The sequence below is a fragment of the Nesoenas mayeri genome (genome assembly GCF_963082525.1).
Source record: "Nesoenas mayeri genome assembly, chromosome: 15".
Classification (NCBI taxonomy): domain Eukaryota; kingdom Metazoa; phylum Chordata; class Aves; order Columbiformes; family Columbidae; genus Nesoenas; species Nesoenas mayeri.
Genome location: NC_137559.1, coordinates 13199435 through 13222049, shown reverse-complemented (window position 1 = coordinate 13222049; position 22615 = coordinate 13199435). Strand labels below are relative to the sequence as shown.

At 48.8% G+C, this 22615-nt stretch overlaps 1 protein-coding gene across 4 annotated transcripts in view; it reads right to left on the bottom strand.

Annotated features, from left to right (window-relative positions):
- AXIN1 (axin 1) overlaps positions 1 to 22615 on the bottom strand; it is a 76012-nt gene that overhangs the window by 49329 nt on the left and 4068 nt on the right. For 3 of the 4 annotated variants that reach the window (XM_080354068.1, XM_080354071.1, XM_080354070.1), the window contains exons 1-2: positions 20804 to 20983; positions 17717 to 18688 (exon numbers count right to left, since the gene is read on the bottom strand). In XM_080354068.1, coding sequence (XP_080210194.1) covers positions 17717 to 18594 — 878 coding nt within the window. In that variant the 5' untranslated portion in view covers positions 18595 to 18688; positions 20804 to 20983. Of the gene's footprint in view, positions 1 to 17716; positions 18689 to 20803; positions 20984 to 22615 lie in introns of those variants that run through there. The other variant, XM_080354069.1, reaches the window with a different exon arrangement.

The window sequence follows — 22615 nt, the reverse complement described above, 5'->3', positions numbered from 1 at the left end:
CAGCTTAATGATGGATGGGCAAAACCTTTTCAGTATCAGATGATCAACACCCAGAGCCTAATCTCATCCTGCCAAAATGGCACATCGGAAATGCAGGAGCAGGATGGGGCACTGGAGACAACTTTTCACCATTTCTGCAAGTTTAGTATTCCTACAGCAACCACATGCTGCACAAGAACAACTGGCAAGACAATCAGAAAACTAAAAAAACCGTCAACACGAAGGAGTAATTACTTAAGATAAAACCACCACTTAAGTCCCCAACAATTTCCCTTGACCCTTTGGTTCATGGCAGTTCTCTGAATAAAAACGTGAGCTATTTACCCAGGGTGGGATTTTCATGTAGGTGTGTCAAGGCAAGGTCAGTAAAGAGAGAGCTGGTTTTTATTTATTTATATTTTTAAGCCAACAGCTAGAGCTTGGAAAAGCTAGCAAGCAAGCTTTCAGACCCTCAGATTACCCTCCTAGTCTGCAAGAGAAGCAAGAAACTGAAAGTCAAACACAGGCTGAGAACAAATGTTCCAAGTTAAATATGCTAATCAATTAGATAATTGGAGTGAAAATGCTGCTCCGTGCCTCTGAAGAGGCCGGGAGGGGTTAGCAGGGTTGGCGGGAGGGACATGGCAAAGTTGCGGAGAGGACAGCTGTCCTCAGCTGAGCACTGAGGTTATATGCTGGTGAAGCATTAAGATATGTCAGAAAAAAGATCTTTTATTGAATTTAAGATTTTTAGGATGAAGCAGAGAAACGCAGCTCCCTGGCCCATCTTCAGAGGCAGCTTCTGGGCCTCCACCGCGAATCACAGCTGCTTCTCAGCACTCACCCCCAGAAACACACAGTTTGCAACCTGGAGCAACACCCAGTGGGTCCCCATGGCCTACATCCTCCAGACCTTCCAAAAGCAAGCTGCTTTAGATGGCAAAGCCCTCCATGTGTGCAAGGATCCTACACCAAGCCTGGGCAAGGAGTGCGACCACAGCTCCCCTGCCGTGGGCCACCGCAGCCAGAGCAACACCGCGGCTCCACACAAGGCCAAACTCTTTCTTTGCATCGTCTGGAAAGAATCCCAGCAATGTCAACGACGGCAATCTCCCTGCCTGCCATCTCCCCTGGATTTTCAGTGCGTCTCCTCCACGCTGCTGAGTGTCAGCCCAATACCCTGCACGAGCGAGTTATTTCAAACATTTTCAGCCCATGTTGTTGAGCACCGAGGTAGAGTCAAGCGTGAAGAAAGTGTTCGTTAACTCTGTTTTACTCGGCAAGGGGAACAAATTTCATCACCCCCTACAAGTCCATTCTGTTTTCTATTTATACCGCAGCCATTTGGTGCAGGAGTCAGAAGCAGCAGGAACAGGTGATGTAATGCACTGTACAAACAGCATTCTGTTCATACAGTGGGAAAATAAAGTGCATTCTCTTGGTTTCTTTGATCATGTTTAAAACAATCAGATTAGAAGTCACAGATAACCCAATACATGCTGGAGATGAAAGGACTCTGGAGAAATAAATCACCCAAAGTTAGATATTAAGCAAGATTTCTCTCTCAACAATCAACTTATCTGCGGAGAGAGGAGGAATGACCATGTGGTTTCAAAATCCTGCCAGGCATTTTATTTATTTTTATAATACCATAAAGCTACTCCACCCACTTTTTCAGAATGAACATTGCATTACACAACACATCAAAGGGACTTTATGGCCTAAATTAAGCAATAAAATAGTTGAGATTGTGCGTTATGCTGAAAATTGGCCGGCGCCTGGTGCCTGGTGAGATGGGAGGTGAACCCCATGTGTTCAGAACACCTGAAGAAAGCTCGGGGCGGCATGTCCTGAGGTATCAAAGCGTGTGGCACTTGCATTTAATAGACCAAAGTGAAGTTCAAGGCCCTCAGTGCTGGTTGTAACCCTCTCTTGCCCAGGGGACAGTACCAGCCCAAGGCACAGGATATCGGTGCTGGCATGAAGAGCTGCTGCATTATTATTATATGGTCCTTCATGCCCCCGACCTTTATATGCAAAGCTTTGCCAGAAGCTCTGGGCTTTATGGATGCTGTTCCCCACCTTTGACAGCAAGCCATGCCTTGGGAAAAGGGGATGGGAAAACCTGGGGGAAAGCACTGCCAGGTCTGCAGCACTGCCCATCTCCTGCCTCTCCCACCTTCATCAAAATTACACAAAATTTAGAACAAATTAAAGCCCCTCTTGAAATGCTTTCTGACTTGTATGCATTTTAAATTGAAAAACAACCAGAAGACAGGATATGTAAGAGTGGTGTGTTGGTGCTAAGTGTTTGTTTTCCAGCTCTGCCTCACGTCCTTACGCAGAAAGGTGAGAAACGAGAGGCTATCGAGAGGAGAAAGTTGGCCGGTCCATTACTCCAGAGCAGAACAGAGGCCAAGTTTCTACTGAAGCAGCTCAGAAGACACAAGAAAAGTCAACGTGCAATAAGAGATGAGCTGGCAGGTCCCACACACCCCGGTGCGTGTGTGTCCTTCCCTTCTCTCTTTCAAAACACGGTTAAAAAAGAAAAAAAAAAAAAAAATTTAAATTAATTTGGTCTCTATCATGATTTTCTGCAGCCTGAGTCATTGCGTTTGATCTCCCAAGGCTGGTGAGAGGTGTTTGAGTCTGCCCTCGAGCCCCCGGCGCTCCGGCCCAGCACCAACAATGACTAGACAGACCTATCAATAGAGTCACTGTTGGGCGAGCTGACTCACCGCCCTCCCCGAGAACTGTTCGGCACTGGTGCTCCATCAAAAAAGCAAAAATAAAACTAAATAATTCTATGTTTGCGGAGAGTCAGTTTAGCAAGAAGAGGGTTTTTATTTTAAGCTTTTGTTTTTAGAAGGTTTCTCCAAAGGAAGCTTGCGTTGCTGCTTTGGGGTGGCAGAATCGGCCAGCTGCTCCTAGAGGAGCCTTAAGCAGCTCTTGCTTTTAAGTCATGCTCAAAAGGCACAGTGAGGAGGGTATTTAAACCTACAGAGTGAGCGTAAGGAAAACACATGTACAGAAAAATTCTGGAAACCCCCAGGAATGAGAGCAGAGCCGCTCATAAACCAGCCTGTCTTGGCACAGCATCGCCCAGGGCTGCAGTGGGGAATGACAGGGCTTTTCCTTTTCCCTTGATGTCTCTCCATCCCCCAAACACCAAATGTAAAACCCCAGACTGGCCGTGTCAACCCATGTTACATCTTCCTCCAGCATTCCCCAGAGCTGCACTTGGGCTCAGTACAGCCAAGCCCAGGTGGAGATCCAGGAGGGGGTAACATACCCCGCCTGACACTTCCATCACCACTGTAAAACACAAAAAATACCCAGAACTACAACAAAGAATTCTCCAGTAACGTCTGAGTTCAATTAACTAATAATGTTTAATGCCCCAGCAAGGACAGATGGGGCTTGGGAAGACAATGACAATGAAAGCTTCAGCATAAATGAGCACGACACAAACCCAGGGAGATCCAAGTTCACAGGTAGACCTTGGCCATGCAGTGCAACCCCCAATCAGTCACCGCATCGCAGACCCACATTCCCAGCCCACGGCAGCGCAGGACGTGAGGACCAACTCCCCGTGCAGACGTGTCGGACTGCGATAAGACACACTCTTAGTCTGCAGTAGATCCCAGGCCATTCAAGACCTATTCTCTGTTCTGCATCCAGGTCCCAGCACACACCGATGAGAACTGGGATCCTCTGTATCAATCAACTCTCTTCAGGCTGCCAGGCTTTAATTAACTGATTTCTCTACGGTATTCACGAACATTAGGAAGCTCTACCACATCTTCTGATTAACTGCATTTAAGAAATTAATTCCAATTCAGCCTCTTCCTCCTGAAACTTCACGCAATACATCAGAATGAAGAGATGCCACCACCTTGCTAAGATGACTGTATCTATTTCAAGAGTGCTTTAGGAAAGCGCAAGCCAGACTTGCACACAACAAGACATAAAGATAGTATATAAGGTTTCCAGGTTCTTTGAAGGTCTCCAGGACTTTACAGGGGAGACCAGTCCCAGTACAAACAAGTCACCTGATGCAATTTTAAGTCATGGTGGAGTCGCCAATCTTATCTCAATCAGACACTCTTGATTTCCTGTTTGCGGCATCGACAAATAAAAAACTCCACATTACAGGTAATTATACTTCACAGAGGACAACAATTAAGAAATAGCCAATTACATTTTACAAGCTCAGGATAATCAAAAGCTTCCTCAACTATCTAGAGTTGCAATAAGCACTTAGAAATGGCAACTCCCAACAAATTGCAGGTAATTTAGAGCAATTTACACAGATGACATATTTCCCTATCTGTGCTTAAAACCTTCAAATGCTGTTCTGAAAAATATTGCAGGAATTCCTGGAATGTATCACTGCTGATTTCTAAAAATAGTGCATTGCCCATTCCCACTTTTACTGCCCTCAGAGGTGAGGTGCAGGACCTCTGGTCACCATGCTGCAAAGAGAAATCCACAAGCAGGAGAATAGATTTTTAGATCAGATATTTAAAAGCATGGGAGGATCCTAACATGCACACCACCAAAAAAACAACAACATCATCATTATTTATGTTGTTTGAAAAATATGCTTGATTTCAATACTGCAGAATTTGATTTAAGCCTTATAGCTTTTAAAGGAACAGTCACCTGCTTTGTTTGTAAGCCAACACCGCAGCTCCTGTGCAGTCAACGCATGAGGACCAGGATCAAACAGCAAATTAAAAAACATTACATGATTGAGAGAAAAAGAAACACACCTTTCTCACTTTTGAAGCCTAACCTTTTAGATGGGAGATTCAAAAACACGAGAGATGGACAAGGATATGATCTAGTGTAGATGGCCATTACAGTATGGCAGTTTCCTCTCTCACTTCCAATGCATTTTTAGGGGAGGGAAAAAATGCCTTTCCTTGCTCGTGTGGCTTGAGTTGCTGGAATTGCACTTTTATCTTAGAGCAGGGCTCTCATATTGTATTTCATTATACCTTCCAGTGATGGCCCCCCATCTCCTGGCCACCAGTCCAGCTGTTAGTGCCATTACTTCAGCTGCATAAGCATATGAATTTCTGCAGGGCTCACTGTTGCATAAAAGCTAATGAAGTCCTTCAGATATGCATGTGACAGAGGAGGATCTGCTTGGCAGTTAAAGATTAAAATCACAAAGGTATTGATTGAAAGTGATCTCAGAAGGAGCAGAGTCATCCAACCTCCAGCTTGAAGTAGGACTACTGTCAACACCAGGTAAGGTGGCCATAGCTGAGGTACTTACTAAGAATGTGAATATTTTAAGAAATCTGGAGAAAGAAGTAGACTTATGATCACCTATGGTGAGATACTAGAACAGTCTTTACTGATCTTTCTTCATAGGGAACACAGGAAGAGCAAGGAGGAAAGATTAACTCAAGCCAACAACACACTTGAAAGAGCCTGGGACAAGCTTTAACACACTTCTCTCCAAGAAATGGCACACGCCTGTTTTGTCTATATGGAAAGCCAGAGATAAGAGGGACAGTAAGGGGCTAACCAGGCAATCCTGCGGGACTCGGAGGGCACTCAGACTTTAAACAGCTCGCACAGACAGCAGGTCCCCAGCCAACACGGGGCCGCACCATCTGCTCTCTTCCCTATTCCAGGCCCTCCAGCCCAGATCGATGCAGGTCACAGACTGCAGGTGGTATTTCCCCTCCTTCCCACAGCACTGCTGCTCTGATGCTCCCCATCTCCACGCTTCCCCCAGCACCTGAGAAGGATTTCCCACCCCTGAAATCCTGCTGTGTTCCCAAATTCATGCTCAAAATGTAATACAGAGGGAACTGATGCACCCAGTGCTAGGAGAGCAAGAGGTGAAATCCAGCAGCCCAGCACAAATCTAAACCATGGTTGCAACATCAGCTGGGGAGGGGGACTTGGTGCAGAAAGGTCCCCTGTATGAAAGGGAAAGCTTGTGAAAATCGTTTTAATGCCCAAAGGGATTGACTGTTTCATGCACAGTTTAGATCTGCAACACAACCAGCTGACCCTAGAAAAGAGGAAAAATTTCTTTTTGAACTCTATCTCTACCATCACTGCATTGGCAACAATACGGTTAGAAAGAGAGCTCACTACTATAATCCAGGATTGTCTTACTTGTCTGCTATGCCAAACACAGATTAACCTGGTGTTACAAATCCCGTTCACATGCTGCCGTGGCTCAGGACTGAATGGAATCCCATTTGACAAACCTGCCTATTTAATTAACTTACTAACTACATGAGTTAGATAATTTCAGATGCTTACTCTTACAATCCCGATTTTGCCTACTTGGCATATCAATGCATGTATGTTCAATTTCAAAGGAAAAACTGTTTTCAAAATTCAAATTTTCAAGGAAGCACATTCTTCTTCCCTGCTAATTGTCTCCTGTGGCTTGGCAACATCTTTGTGGACAATAGGTGTTCCTGCCACTACTGTCCCATCTGGAACGAGAGGTTTGGCTCCAGTCCCACCCTCTTTCTTCAGCTCAGGCTTCCAGGATGATTTCCAAATCTGAGAAGTGAGAGAATTATGCTACTCCTTGCCACCCGAGGCAACACACTACACTCAAGTCCACAGTCCAAGATGGGCTACCTGGGAGGGTTTCTGATGTTGCTGGTGCCAAGCCACAGGCAGCAATTAACAAAGAAAAAGGGTTGCTCACAGCTTGACTGCTGGCAATGTGGTTGATGGCTCCAGAGAGAGGAACCTGCATGAGGTGAGAAAGGCAGCAATCCACACAGAGCTGACTCAGGGCGTCACCATTGGGGACCTAAACCCTGGCGACCTTGCTGAGCCCCAGCAACTGCTGCCTCTCAAGTGTACCCTGCCATTGGGGAGGCAAACGAGTGAGCTGCAGGAAGCATCCACACTTCTGAGCATGTGCAAGGACTGCAAGGCCAGCACCTTCACTGCAAAATCAGTGTGATGTCAGCTTACTCGCCACAGCTCCAGCAAGGCACCTCTCCCACGCTGAGAGCACCCAAGTCAGTATTTGCAAGGGTCTCGAGGAGCTCTAGCACTGCATCAAGAAAGGAAAACAGATCAACATGGGGTCAGCCGACACTTCTGCCGAGACTGCTGTAGGATCAGAAAAGCCTCCTTGAGCTCTTGACTAAAGCTGCAGGCAGCAGGGCTCAGCAGGAGACGGACTAGAGCATGCGCTGGGGTTTCTGCCCTCCTCAAATTTGCTCATCTCTTCCACCCAAGCAGTGCGATGGAGCAGTGGAGCTTGACTGGTGGTCTGTCCCAGGGACTGGGGACACCCTGCTAACATCTGGATCCGAGACCCTTCCCCTCCTCTCCCTGCTCCACCGTCATAAAGCAAAGTGAGAGGCAGCTCAGGCGCCCGTGCCCGTCACCGAGGCTGGTGGCACTGGGAAGCGCTGGCTGCTCGGCGGTGACTGCGCTGCAGTGCCGGCTGCCCTCCCGGCCGTGGGGGCCGGAGCCGAGCCCTGCGCGGATGCTTCTCTGGGCCGGTGAGCCAGGCAGCACTGTGTTGGCGTAAAAACAACAACAGCACCATACAGTTTTCAGCCCGTTCAGTGTAGCACATTTCCACCCTCTCGGCAACCACAGAGAGAAGCGTGTGAGAAATGCCCCTCTCGCAGCGCAGGCTAGCTTCTCCTGAATACCACAGGCCTGAAAATAAAAATACTGAGTTTTGCCCAGTTGGGCAGGAAGCACCAACACCTGCAACAACACGACACAAGGAAAAGCACCGTATCTTCCAACACTGCTATAATCGGATGTGGCCAGCCTGCTGCATCCTAGAGAGACCACCCAAAGGACCTTCCCTCCCTTCTTCCCTGGGCCACCACAATCCACACGACAGACACTGCTGGGGAGACATATTAAGAGAACAGACACAGCCCATAGTTTGCCTGCTGTGGCTGTGGGGACACAAAGCCGCTCCACAGCCACCTCTCCCCGAGTCCCATCGGTGTATTTGTGTCATCCAGCTGCTACAGCCTTTGCCACCTAAACATACAGAGAGCAAATCTGCATAAAACAGTTATTAAAATGGTGTGAGCCTCAGCACCCTGCCTGTCCCAGTGCCAGCCACTGCCACGACTGGTTCCAGCTCACCGGTGAGAACTCTGCAGATGGAACGGCCAGCACAGACACAGGTGCTGGGGTTACCTTTGAAGGGATTTAGATTTGGAGCACTCAACACCGCCAAACTGCTGAGACAGGCATTTACTCAGGTGTATAAACATCATGGACAGCAAACAGCCTTGAAAGAATTCTCCTCCAAAGCTTAAGAATAAATTCAACGCGTTTTTAAATAATTATGGATGAATCATTCAGAAAAAAAAAACTTTCTACATTTTATCTTCAGTAGCTGACACTGATCGTGCAGCTGTTCTGTTTTTAATATAATTACATATTCCCACCTACTTGTACACTTGTTGTGTAGTGCAGCACTTCAGGTATTACAGCAGAAAACCTAAAGCAAAGGCTGACGTTTCCCTTCGGCCCTTAGAAGTGACAGAACAGTTAACACAAAACTTAATTTATTTGAGATGGGAGGGGGAAAGAGAGGCCGCAAGTTAATTTCCCTTAGAAGCCCAATGGTCCCCACCCAGAAACCTGCACACAAAAGAATACTGCCTTTTAAACTGGTAGGTTAGGTCTGAGACCAGAGCGAAGGTTTGTCAACCATGACAAGCTACGGCTTGTTTAACAGTCAACCGGAGGGTTGAAAAGTCTAATAAAACCAAAGGGCCTTCCATAACAAAGCTGCTGCCACTTAAGGAGAACATTCACACCCATTCAGTAGGGTTTTTTCAAACATGCAAAGATATTTGGAGCCACTGAAGTGGGCAAAGACACACCAAAATACAGCAGCTAGAAAATGAAGCTGGAAAAAACTGAAGCAAGCAATAAGGGACAGAGAACAGTGAGAATAATTAACCAGGGGAAGAGATAACAAAAATGCTGCACGACCTCCCACCACTTGGATGCCTTTCTAAAATAGCCACTTCAGCCTGACCACCAGTTGTTGCGCAAGAGTCAGTGGGTGAAGCTGCAAGACCTGTTATCTCCAGGATTACCAAGTTTTTCCCATGCCCACTTGGAAAGCTTCCTCTCTGCAGGACGAAGGTTTGTGGATGGGTTTTAGCAGGTTCCTCTAGACTCTCACTCATTGCTCGTGGCCACTGGGATGCTCGACTTTCCCAAATGCCTCCAGCCCGGCTGGGATTTCCCAAATGCCTCCAGCCCGGCTGGGATTTCCCAAATGCCTCCAGCCTGGCTCTTTTCCCAGCACTCAAATCACCCCCAGGTCACAAACTTCACTGCATGTTCCTGGAGGGAAAAACCCAGGGAGCTGTGACAAATCCTGCACTCCAGTGACACATCCACCCATCCTTTGCTGCCCATTTCCATCTTGTTTCAAGCTCACCTATTTTTACCAGCGCTGGCACATCTTGAAGAAAAGAGGGTCAAGCGAGCCTTTTCAAAGCACCTTTTCCCAAGAGAGGAAAATAAAGTTTCCCCAAATGTGCAGATGTTCAAAGACACTATAAATATAAATACTTCCACAACAAAGCAAGCGGCTTCTGTCGTTTCTTGGCAGAGCCTTGGACCAAGCAACAAAGGACTCAGGGTGATGGTCTTCGTCCAGCACTAGCAGACCAGCAGAAGACACCTGCTGCACACACCTGAGGTTGCCAGCGCACCCAACGGCTTTCTCGTGGCTTCCCTCAAGATGCAACATTTTTCATTTCTTAAGAAATAAATGTTATGACAGTCACATGGACTGAATTAAAAGTACAAAGACAAGGCTTCTTAGCCAAAGACACCAACTTTTATTAAAAAAATATATAAAAAATAAATGCCCTGTGGAAATCCAATCTGGGTAGGGCCATAAGGAGAGCAAGAAGGTTCCAAGGTCACTTTTTACAGTCTTTTGAAGCAGGAATGAAGCCAGCATCCGACGGAGACATTTTGTGCTGCAATCTGGACAGAGCTTCCCTTTCTTCAGCAGGCTGCAAATGTTACAGTGGAAGAACTTGCTGTCTTTGCTCGGGCACTCTTATTTATACACAATAAAGCCCTTGTGCAGGAGATCAAGGCTGTATTTCATTGATTTGACATGATGGTTAACCTGTGAACTTTGCCCCTGCTAATAGAATAATTTCTATTTGTTGATTCCTCTTTTGGGATCCTTGTTGGGTACCGGCCACTTCAGCCCAGCTCTCATTTGCATGTCTGGTGCCAAATGGCTTTACAGCTCTTAATTCTGCAGGGCACAGCCAGGACAAAGTTAATTAAACCCAGCAGCTACAGCTGGAGATGGAGTCACCTCTCTTCCAGGATCCTACATGTAATTCCCAGGGGCTCTGATTTGCACTTTGCTTGTAAAAGCTTGTAGAGATCCTCGGCTACCAAGCGATCGATCCCACGGGAATAACTGTGTGGGACCGAGCAACCGCCTGGACCAGGTTTTGGCAGCAATGGCAGAACAGGGAAGCCCCTCTTCCATATAAATCCCACCCAGTCCGAAAAGCTGATTGCCAGCCAAGGAAAAGACCAAAATTTATGACTGAAAATGGTAAATCTGACTGAGACTCTCCAGCCTACAACAGAACGGGGAATACGTGGGGGTTGGAGGGCCAAAGGAAAAATAAAACCAGTATCTTCTGGTCATTAGTCAGAGGACTAACACAAGGTCCTGGTGCTAACCAGCAGGTCTCACTGGGTATTTCAATGATGTTTTTTCTCATAGCTATAGTTTTCCCTCCCTCTCCTGTTTTTCATCAGGATAGATAAAAGCCACTTATCTATTATCTGTTTAGATCAGCTAAAGACCTTCTAAAAGCTGGTACTTCAAGGACAGATTGTATCTTGGGGGCCACAGGACCAAAAAATTCCACATCTTACCACAAAAGTGTACTCTAGACTCTTTAAAGGCAAAATCCAATTTCCACATGGGTTTTATAGAATTTGGATAATCTGACTTAAAACTGCAACGGTTCTACTTAAACTCATCACTGCCTTACAACAGTGAACAACGCAGATCAGGGCTGCAAGTAATGATGGGTTTGCTTTTGCATGCAAGCGTGACCTGCTACAATTGAATTTCTGAGCGTGACTTCAGGCAAAGCCGCTCGCTCTGGCACATGGTGGAGGGGAACGAGAAGATGCGTGTCTCCAGAAGAGTCCTAAAGTGCTCAGAGCTGGGTATTCAGGGCTGCACCAGTGAAGGGGCATCTTTGCCCCAAGGAACATAGATGGGGCTGCAGCCCCCCGAGCTGCTCACACCTGAGCCATGTGTGTACTGCAGCAGTAGGGAAAAAAACGAGCCTCTTAAGAAATAAAGAGCCCCAAAACCAGCTGTAGCACTGGAGATGGTGTATCTCCATGAGGGTCATCTTAGTAGAGTCCACAACTGCACTTCCAAATGAAGCGGGCAGTAATTAGCCAATTGCTGGCATTAGGATGGATGGTGTCAGATCTGTTCTATAGCTGATAGGCTCAAAAGCGCAGCTCTCCTCCAGCGGTGTTCCACCTCCAAGTCACCTCCTCGAAGCCAGCAGCAGAGCAAATTGACAACAAGGCACCGAGGACAACCGGGATGGCAAACGGCTGCTCAGGCTGCCAGGAGCAGCCAGGCAGGGCAAACCCCTGCTCTTCACCAAGCATCAAATCTTTTCAGAAAGATGCCCAGAATTATATTCACCAGCAATTTGACTTTTTAATCATTTCAATTACTGTGACTAAAACCCTTCAATCGGAACAAAACCGGGGAAAATAACCCCTCTCCTTCTGAAACAGCCTGCCTAGCTTAACAGACCATACCAAATCATGAAGGTTTTTGCTTTTGTGGTCTTCACATATTTCATTTAACGCAGATAATTAACCTCAGTTTCTAATTTCAAATCCTCCACATAAGGAAGTGAAGTGATTGAATACATTCACTGACAGATGGAAAATTAAAATATTACTACAGCTTCTGCATGTGGCTCAAAAGACAGGGCCTTGCAAAAGATCTTTCTTCTTTTATTTGACTGATTAACTGTAATTTGCTTAATGGATTTAAGGATGAGCCTAATAATCCAATGATATTTCCAGGAATCTATTTAGGATAACAGCACCTTCGTTCTGAGTGTTTTTCAAACACAACGATTTTCTGCGCTACACATACAGCCGCTTCTGAAACCAGATTTCTCTCCTGATTCTAATAAAACCAGGCACGTAATTTATTTTCCATGGACAGGGACTGCCTGGCTGACCTTGCACCATGCAACCACGGTGCTGTAACTTCTTGGAGCACCTTCTGAAGCACCAAACCTTGCAATGACCCACAGCTACGGGATGCTCAGGCAACAGCATCCCAGCCCAGTGGGCAGGAGGGATGTCTCGCATGGCTTGGGAAGCCAACAGCTCTACCCAAACACGAGGCCAGCGTGTGTTCTCCCAACACCCCCACACCCTTCTCAGTCCCTTTTCCACTGAGAAAGCCTGGTGTAACAGGATTTCACAGTCTGTCTCAATAGTTAATAAATCCAGGATCTAACAGACTATTAAAGGAAAACATCCAAGAAGCAGTCATTTTTAAAACATCCAATGGCAACTAATTATTCAAGGGATTAGTCCATTATAGCGACAACAAAGAAACTGTTAAAACATAAAGCCAAGCTGAAGGGCAGATCAAACCCAAGGTGCACCCACCCCGTGGTCACCCTGCCCAGCACCCCGGCATCGGTTCAGCTCCCATGCAGCCTTTTAGCACCCAGTTCTTTCTGAATCCAGGCAGACCCCAAACCAGTCCGACCCCCAACCTGGTTCTCAAACACAGATTTGTGCCGCCATCGTAACTGCACATCCAAGTAGGAGCACGGTCAACACTGGACCAGACAGGCCATGGCTCTGTCTGACCCAGCTGTGAAGCCCACCAAGGATGGAGAACCCCTCCCTTCTGCTGACCTGTATTGCACTCCCCATGAATAATTTCCCCCCCATGTCCAATCTGAACCTCCCCAGCACCAAAAAGAGGAGGATAAAACTCCTCTTCTGTGCTTTTAATATAAAAGACCCTAAAACCCAAATAAAACTCAATCACAACAAAATAAGGTAGCTGTTTGCTGGAGAAGGGGAGAAAATGCTATTCATTTATCAAAAGAGAGTGCTAAAAGCTTAACTACCTGTCTTTAAAAAGAAGCCAAAGCACTGATCCATAACCGAACAACAAATACACCACTTCTTCATCTTGATTTGTGTAAAGGCAAAGCTATGGGCACAAAAGGTATTCTTCTTCAAATAAAATCCATTTTAAAACTTGGCAAACACAAGTATAAATACTTTACACTGTTAATATAAGCATTTCCATGCAGAAGTTTCATCAACTTAACAATGTATTTTAAAAAGCTGGCATAAGTTCTGTGCAAAAACACCATCAGTCTTTGTCTTGTATATCTTACAGTGCTGGAGTCACTAAATTACCACTTAGAGCCATTAGCATCAGACCCCACCTCCCCGTTAGAGTCAGTAACTTCTCTCAAGAACAATGCAGAACCGAAACTATTCTTCTGCAATTTATTTTCTTTAAAATTGGAAATAGCAGCTGCTCTGCACAGGCTGCAAATAGGGTTGTATTGATTGCAAGTGACGTTATGGGCCTAGTAATTTTAATTCAAGCTAAGCATCCAAAACTTTTCTTTCTGCCTTTATGTATGGGTTTAACATTCAGTAGCTGCTTTTTTTCCAGCAAACAAGCTCTCATGAAGCTCGAACAGCCTAACTCCAAGACACATATGCTGCGTTTCCAGTTAAAAGAAGCATCGGTAAGACAGGAATACATGCCTTAAACCTTCCAAGCACAGACTGCTCCTGCATCAGTGCTCGTGAATTTGCATCCCCAGTTTTCCACTCGTTCGGTACAATTAACACTGATTCCTTCACCACACAGTCTTGAGTCAGAAGTCTGCAATTTAATATTCAATTATGAATGAAGTAGCAAACCTCAAAATTAGGTCTGCCAGCTAAATTTCTGCTTCTTCCTGATGCAGGCCCAGCTTCTGGCCACCAGACCATTTGTGCTGCTCAAGCAACAGAGATCCCACATCTTTCCTGAACCACCCCGCGCTCTTTCTCTCCGCATTATGGTTCGTCATGGCATTCTCTCAGACTAGAGGTTGTCACATCCCTCTAAAAGCTCTTTCAGATGATTCTCCACTTGCTTTCTCTGTGTACCCCATTGGAGAACCACATCTTGAACCCCTTGAACCACCAACATTTGCGAAACACCGTGAGCTTAGTCAGCTCAGCGCTGTGGAAATCAAAGCTTGGATCATGTAGACAGTTTCCTTTAAAAAAAAAACAAACCACATGTATATCAAAGGCCCTGTTGGGAAATTTTGTCCATCTGTGCCTAGCAGTTCTACCACAATACACCCCAACGTCCAACAACTGGACATCTCAGCCAGCACCACGTGTCCTCTCATCGCCATCCTCCAGGTCTCCTTTTCAACACGTTCTACACTTCATGACATTGGTCAAACCCCAAAACTGGCAGAGGCAGCCTCCATCTCCCAGCTTGCTGGTCCTTCAGAAGAGATCAAGGCGAAGCTGCTCACAGGGAACAGCGTACGCTCTTCTTGCTCTCCACCATGGGAAGAAAGCAAAGGCAACGGCTGTGAGTGCTGGTCCTCAATGCTTTGGGAGCAGGAGGGGAGTTAAAGAGATGGCAGAAGAAACCCACCTCATCAAAAGACACAACAGCAATCTGACACTTGCACCACCAAACACCAAATTTCCAACATTTTAAAACAGGCATCTTCCTGGAGTGTTCGAAAACCAGGCTGCAGGGCGGTTCTCAGGCACAGGTTTAATTTCTGCTCTTCGGATCCGAGGAACGCTGTCCCGGCGTGTCAGAAGAAGGTTAATGAACGATTTAGCCGCCCTCACAACCACGTTAGTGTCACTTTCGGAAGCTGCGAGTTAATGCCCGAGATCTTCAGGGGTTGCCCTCTTTGAAGTTCACTGATCCATAACCAATGTCCAATTAATTTGCAGCAGCCTAACTATAATGACTATTGGCCTTTTCCTACGCATACAAAAACACAGTGGGTAACAGCGATGCTTTTGGCTTCGGGATATTCTCAAATACACACGCACATGTGCAGACCTTCAAAATATCCAACACTAATAATTGGTTGTCTTCTGCTGTTTGAGGAATTTTTTACGTTTGCTCTCCCGAGAGCAAGAGCTACCAAATCAAGATTTATGAACTTTCTGCTGCAAAAAATTTGGAGCAGATTCAAGATGCTCATTTGCTAACAGAGAAATACTTCTATTGCATTTGCTCAGATTCCTCTTTATTTAGGGTTTCCATGGAAGCCAAGGAATAGAAGCTCAATCTTGGGAAGATTAAACAGGCCCTCAGATATAATGCAAAACAGCTTATTTCAACATTCTCTCAAGAACAGAAACAAAAAATTCTTCCACACATATGTCAAAAAATAAAAAGTTTGTGGAAATGTTCAAAATAAATTGGGATCCAGCCTTTCAAATGCTGCATACCGCTATTGCTTCTTGCTGCAAGCCACTCCACCAGCTTCCAGCATGCTTACGCAGGTGAGAAAGTAAATGAACAAAATAAGTCTGCAGGATAAAGACGCTACAGCTTAAAAAACAGCTTATTCAAGATAGCTATAGCTATATAACATCTGGGAAGTTAATTCAACCACAAGGTCTTACACAAAGAGGAACAATCACCTCATAAATTAGTATCTCAGCAGATTTTTTAGAATAAAAAATGCAGAGATTACACAGTTCAGCAGCATCTTCCATGGTGATGCTCTGGATGCTACTAGAGCTGACATAACAACATTTAAAGAATAAATCACTTATCCTCAGTTACTCCAGGCTGAGAAATGACTCCTGCGCTGGTGAGAACAGTAAACATTCCCGTGTCTCCCTACTCAACAGGTCAACGGAGCTTCAGTAGCCACAATGACAGGCTGTTGGACACTACAAATTAATAGCAACGCATTTTTTCTGACCTCCACCCCCCAGGTAAAAATATATTTAACGTTGTTCCAGTTTTGTAAGAAAATGCCCAAGACTGAGGAATACCACACTAAAATGCTTCTGTTTCTCAGCACATTTCTTAACCATTTTATAATCTGGCACAGATGTATTCAGATAATGGGTAAAGTGCATTTTTTTCTGAAGCTGGAGCTGAGAAGCACAGTGTTGCGTGCGGGTTTTTGCTACCTGCTCCGGTAAGGAAACTAAACACAGCAGAACCTCAGGTTATTTTCAATCTTAAAGCCACTATCACTTAAATAAAAAGTTACTTAAATCATAGACTTCTCTAATCCTTTGCTTATGGTGAGTACCTGATCGCTCACTGAAAACCCATTGTAAGAAATATCCAAGATTTTTATTAACTCCACAGGAAGGTCCCAGGATCCTGGGATTTTGTTTTTCCGACTTCTGATTAAAACAGCGGGGAGTCCACATGAATTTTCCCTCTTTTTCTTTCTTTTTTTTAAATCAAGTTTCACACACAACATCCCCCTCCTCAAAATCTAAAACGAACAAGAATCAAACCAAACACATTTTGCCAGCTAAAAGGAGCCGGGACCTTGCGCAGGGTGGGATGTGTTTCCAGCTGCCAGCCTAAAGGGACGGCCGAGGGAGATGAAACACAGAAATGTTTTTCATAAGGCACGCGGCTTTGAAGAGGACAGTTCAGCTACTTCATTTCGTAATCTTCACAAAGCGTCAGGTTTTAGCCTAAGTAGGTCTTAAAACAAGGAGATTTTATTTAAAAAAAAAAAAAGAAAAAAGAAAAAAGTAGGAATGTGTTCTGGCTGGGTTCTGTTGATTCAGCAAGGGTTAGACACACACACGCTTATTGATCCCAGAGAGCTCCCTGCTAAGTTAATTGTCTGGAATTTTAACTGAGCTCTCAGCAAGTTTCAAAATCCATGTTGGCTGGAGGTGGGTGGGGAACCCAGAAAAAAAACACAGGCTGCAAAACTGTGCAACTCCTCTAGTTAAAAACCAAACAAACAGACCAACAAACCAACAGCAATTACTCTGATGAACGGAAAAGCTGCAGCAGGGAACCGTTTTAACTGGATTTGGTGATTCCGCCTTTGACACCGCTAGAATTCAGTGCTGGGAATACTGCGTGCAAAGCAGTTCCGTTATCAGGCAGTACTGTGAACCCCATTTCACTCATATAAATATTACAGAGGTGAGAGTATCCCCTGCAAGCTTCCTGCAGCCTCTAGCTGTGGCTCATCACGACTATTTCCTGGTGTATTTACAAACAGGAGTTTTACCATGAGCTGTTCTTGCCTGCGTTCCTGTAGCTGAGCCCGGACCTGCTGCCGGTGCAGGCTACAGCCAACCTGAAACTGCAGCTTGCTCGACTCCCTGCACACGCACAAGGACCTTCACTGTCCACCAAGCCTGACCCGCCTCCAGACTACACCTAGCAGCAGTTCACCTGGGTGAAGAACATGCTGCAGGGATGACCCACGGCAATCAGACAGGAACAGCCAAAGACAGCCTTAGAACAACCCGCGACTACTTTCAAATAAAGCTTTGCATTCCAGCAAAGCGCCCAAGCGATGGCATCCCATACCAATGGGGATGCTCCCCAGCACCCAAGGTTTCCTGCATCCATGGCGGCTCCCAATCCATCCCCCACCGAAGCGACGTGGCCCCGGCGGCGCTCACCCACCTGAACTCCCTGCCCTCGCTGTAGCGCCGGGCGGAGGCGGCGCGCTGGTTGGCCGTCTCCAGGAGCAGCTTCTGCGTCAGCCTGCTGGAAGGCGCCGAGTCCCTGCTGGCCTCGGGCTCGGCCTCTTGGTCACATTTCCACTCCTCGTCCTCGTTCAGAGTCGGCAGATAACCAGGTAGCCCTTTACCTGTCCCAGACCCCGAGCTCGGATCGCTATATATTTTTGGACTTTCCCCACCTGTCCTCGTGTATTCCAAATAAATATCCGACTTAAGGAACAAAGGGTAGGTATTGTCTTCTATCATGCACTGAATCTCCGTTTGGGCCTGGTCAAACATGTCAGGGTCAATCTGCAGTTTCATGACGCAGTCTTTGATGAAGCTTTTTGTGGCCGGTTTGATCTGCCGGGACACAATGCCGTTGTTGTCGAGGATGTATTTTTTGTAAATGGCTTTTGCCAGCTTGAGTCTTTTTTCCTCATTAGACGTGCAAGGCTCCAGCTTCCTGAAGCCACTGCAGGCAAACCAGAAGTCCAGCAGATCCGCACAGTCCTCCTGCTTCAGAAAAGTCCTGAAGAGGTTGATACCGTCCTGATCATCCAGCAAGGAGTGCAGCGACTCGGCCCACTTCAGGTAGGGTGGAGTTGGAGAAGCACTCCCCTCGGGCTCGTACCCCAAATCCAAATCGGAGCGCCTCGGTGTTGCCGTGGACGTCTCATTTCTAACCACATCACTTTTACTGGAGTAGAAACCGTGGCTAACTGGCCTTGGATCTGTGGACACGAGCTCCCCCTCCTCACCAGGAACCGGTGGCCTCGGAGCATCCTCAGTGAAGCTTCCTCCGAGGTCCAAGGGGAAGCCTTTCCCCTGGATATTCATTTTTCTGGTGCTTGCTTGCGCAGGAACAGTGGGGGATGAGCTCAACTCTCAAATGGCCAATATTTGTAGATCCAAGGGGAACAAGTTTGTTTGGCTGAAACAGATGAGAAAAAAAATATGTTAGTACCACTGTAAATAAACACTCTAAGGCTACAAACCACTAATTTTGCTCTGCATCGTTATTGTATTAATGCCACTTTTTCAACAGAACCAATGGCAAAGCTCTTGGTGACTTCAGAGAGTGCAGAATCAGGCACCCTCTAAAAATGACAGCTACAGAATATCCCAAAACTTTGCATTCAGGCATTGCTGGTACGGCTGGTGCTACCCAAAACCAACAGCCAATTTCACAAGAGAGCTGGTTTTATAGGGCCCTGGGATCTCACTGTTTCCACACCCAGGAGATCTATGCTCAGGTACCAGCTGGTGCCACAGGACACACGCTGTCTTCTACACTGGCATGAGCTCCTCTGCACAGCCCACCTGGGCAGCACACATGCCAGGTCACACTAAGGCTTTTAACTAGCTACTGATCTAAGAAATTCTCATCCCCAAATAGGAATTCAAGTCTCACGAAAAATATTCTGAAAGAATACCCAGTTAGTCCTGAAAGCGAGACTGCACCTTAATCAAACACAGGTGGCTTTTGTACGCTCAAGTGACATACCAGCGCCACATTCCTCACAAATATCTGCATTTTAGAAATACACTGTGTTGCCTTGTCTAGCTTCAGGGGAATCCAGATGCATCATTGACACTAATATTTTGGTTATCTGGACTACATTCTTGTTTCAGATGGGCACGTTAGCACAGGATCTCGGTATTGGCATCGGTTTTTGTAGGCAGGCCATTGAGAAAAGGTTCATTTACACTAACAACATTGCATGCTACGAGTCTGGGAAAATTTCAAGTCATGGAAGGAAGATGAGAAAACCACCTCGGGAAAGAAATCTGATCAAGTATAATGTTTTTAAAGAAGAGCAACGAATCAACATGGAGGATGGGAGGTGTGGGGAAGGAGGGGAAGGCAGAGGAAGGCAATGCCGGAGTTGCTACTTCTGCTGCTCGACAAGGTAACTTCATCATTTAAAGGCAGTAGCAAAAGTATTGTTTTGCAGAATGGCATCAGCCTCAAAGCCGCAAGTGCTGCAGAGCACCAACTGTCTGACAAATTACTCCTTGCACTGGATAAACTCAATTGTATGTGAAAACACACCAGGAAAGGCAAATTTTAGCTTGGCCTCCCTCTCAAAGCTCGCCCCACCCCAACAAACATATCTTTGGGATGCTTTGCCATTTCCCCCCCATTCTCTCACCCCCGTTGAACCAAGAACAACCGCCTACACTGTGCCTGTCCTTACAGCCCCCCTGCACATCACTGAATAACCCCAGCGAGACGGGGGCAGGCGGGGAGCAGGGCCGGGCCCCGTGTGCCCGACCCGGGCCGAACGCCGCCCTCGCACCCCGACCGAGCCACCCGGAGCAGCCGCTGCCCCGGCACACAACGGGGCTGGATTTTTCGCACCACGCTGCGTTTTTAGGTCGCTTTCACCCCGGTTATGAATGCGAGCCCTGGACTCGCCCCCGTCTCCCCGGTGAGAGCGCCCGGTTACCCCAGCCCGGGCGCCGGGGACCCCCCGGGGCAGCTGCCCCACAGCCATGTCGGTCATTGTTGCGGCGGGGCGGCGCTCGCTGCTCTCCCGGCCGGGGGGAGCCCCGCGGGGTGCGCGCCGAGAGCCGGGGGGACGAGCCCAGCGCCCGGCCGAGGGACGGCGGCGCCGGCCGCTGCTCTCCGCGGAGCGGGACCCTCCGCCTCACGGCCCGCGGCGGCAGCAGCCAAAGCCCCGGCCCGGCCGAGCCCCCGACGCCCCAAGCTGCCCCGCGGGAGGCGCCGAGCCGGGGCGGGCTCCGCGGGCAGCCCCGGCGCTGACAGGGCGCCGCGCGGGGCCCCTCGCCGCCCCCGGGCAACTTCGGGGGAAGCGACCCGGGCGGGCCCCTCGCCGCCGCCGCCGCCCCCGGCCCCGCTCGCCCTCCGCGGCGCGGCCCGGCCCGTGGCGGCCGGCAGGCGCCCGCCCCCCGCGCCCAGGGCGGCCTAGCGCCGGCTCGGCGGCGCCCGGCGCGGCCCCGCGCCTCCCGCCCGGCGGCGGCCTCCGGCGCGGCCTCGGCGCAGGGCCTGGGCTCGGGGCCGCCTCCCCGCTCACTCACTCACCCGCACGGAGCAGCAGCGGCGGCGGCGGCGGCTGAGCCCATGCGGCTCAGCAGCGGCGGCCCGGGGCGGCGGGCGGCGGCGGGGCGGCGGCGGCACAAAGCGGGCGGCCCGGGACGCCCATGGCCGCGGCCGCTGGCTTGTGGCGGCGACAGGGAGAGAGCAGCAACGAGCCCCGCACCGCTCCGCTCCGCCTGCGCCGCTGCCTCCCAGCGCCGGGGAGAGCGGCTCAGCCGCGCCCCCCGCGCCCCCGGCCGGTACTGCGGGCCCGGCAGCCCGCGCCGGCAGTCGGCTCGGGGGCGGAGCGGGGCCGGCCCGGGGGAGGCGGTGCTGGGCACACGGGGCCCGAGGACGGCGGCGGCCGGGCAGGCCGGGGGCCAGCGGTGTCCGCAGCCCTGCGCTCACTGCCGGGCAGGCGGGGGGGCGCACGGAGGTCCCCTCCCGACGAGGCCTGGAGCCCCGGGGAGCCCCGGGCACATGGCCGAAGGTCCAGGCAGGGCGCTGGGCGCCCAGCAGGGCTCTGTCTGCGCTGGCGCCTCCTCGAGGGCTGAGCTGCTCCGGGGCTCCGTCTGGCTCTGGCCTAGAGGAGCCCGCAGAGCTCCCTCGAGCATCCCCTGCAGAGGGTCTCGCTCTGCGGACCCCCAGGGCCCGGGCTCGGCACTGAGCACACAGCCACCTTCAGAGCCGCCGCCGGTCTCCCCCGCTCCCTCCAGGGTCGAACAACAACGTTTGTACAGCCGAGCTCTGCCCAGGAGCGACCGCGCACCGGGGGCGGAGGAGCGCGGTGGCTGCTTCCCCGGCCGCTCTTGCCTCCACCAACCACTGGAGCTGGCTTAGAAACCGCAGCATGTGTCCTGCACCTCTGAGCCGGGCAGTTCTGCGGCGGGGAGAAATAAGGAGACTCGCCAAGAGGTGGCACTCTATGGAATGAAATGGGTCCAACAACATGGAGACTCCCGAGAAGGGCGGTGGGGAGCGTGTTGTACCCCGGGATGGAGCTGCTGGCCAGGCAGGGTACCCCACACTGTGCCTGCAGTGCTGGCCTGGAGCGATGTGGGACATCGCAGGAAGAAAAAGGGAGTTACCAGATGCAGAGACCAAATGGGAGTGGCGTGATGGGGAAACGCAAAGCCTTATTCTGCCTTGGAAAGTGACGATACGCTTGGAGCCCTGGGACTGAGCCAGGCAGACGCCTAGGTACCATCCCAAAAGCTTGAACATGCAAACAAGCCCTGAGACAGTTCTCTAAAAATCAGAAATTACTCAGATTTCTGATAGAGATTGTTTCTGATGCGATTATTCTACAGTGTGTGCCTGTTTCCGTGAGCACTTTCAGAAACGTACAACACTTTTTCCCCGCTCTCTGAGCTGCACAGAAGTCCACCCTGAGCAGCTGCGCTTCCCTTCCCGCCCCGGCGCAGAGCCCGGCAGGACGGAGCCGCTCCTCCAGCTCTTTCATGTGAACGATGCTCGGAGCTGATTTACATGTAGCAGTGCAACACTGATCTCGGGCACAATAATAGAAAAGCTGATGTGGGATTCAGCTGGTAAAGAATTAAAGGATGGGAATATAATTAATGCAATCAGCCTAGTTTCTGGAAAATAGCTCTTGTCAAACTCTGATGTCATCCTTTGAAGAGATTACAAGTTTGGCTGATAAAGGTTATGGCATAGAAATAATAGACCTGGACTCCGTTCAGGCATGTGACTTAATCCATATAGTATTCTGATTAAAAATTAGCACAATACAACATCAAGAGAGACACCTTCAAGGGACTGGGAGCTGGCAAACCGACAGCCATCAATGGGGAATCC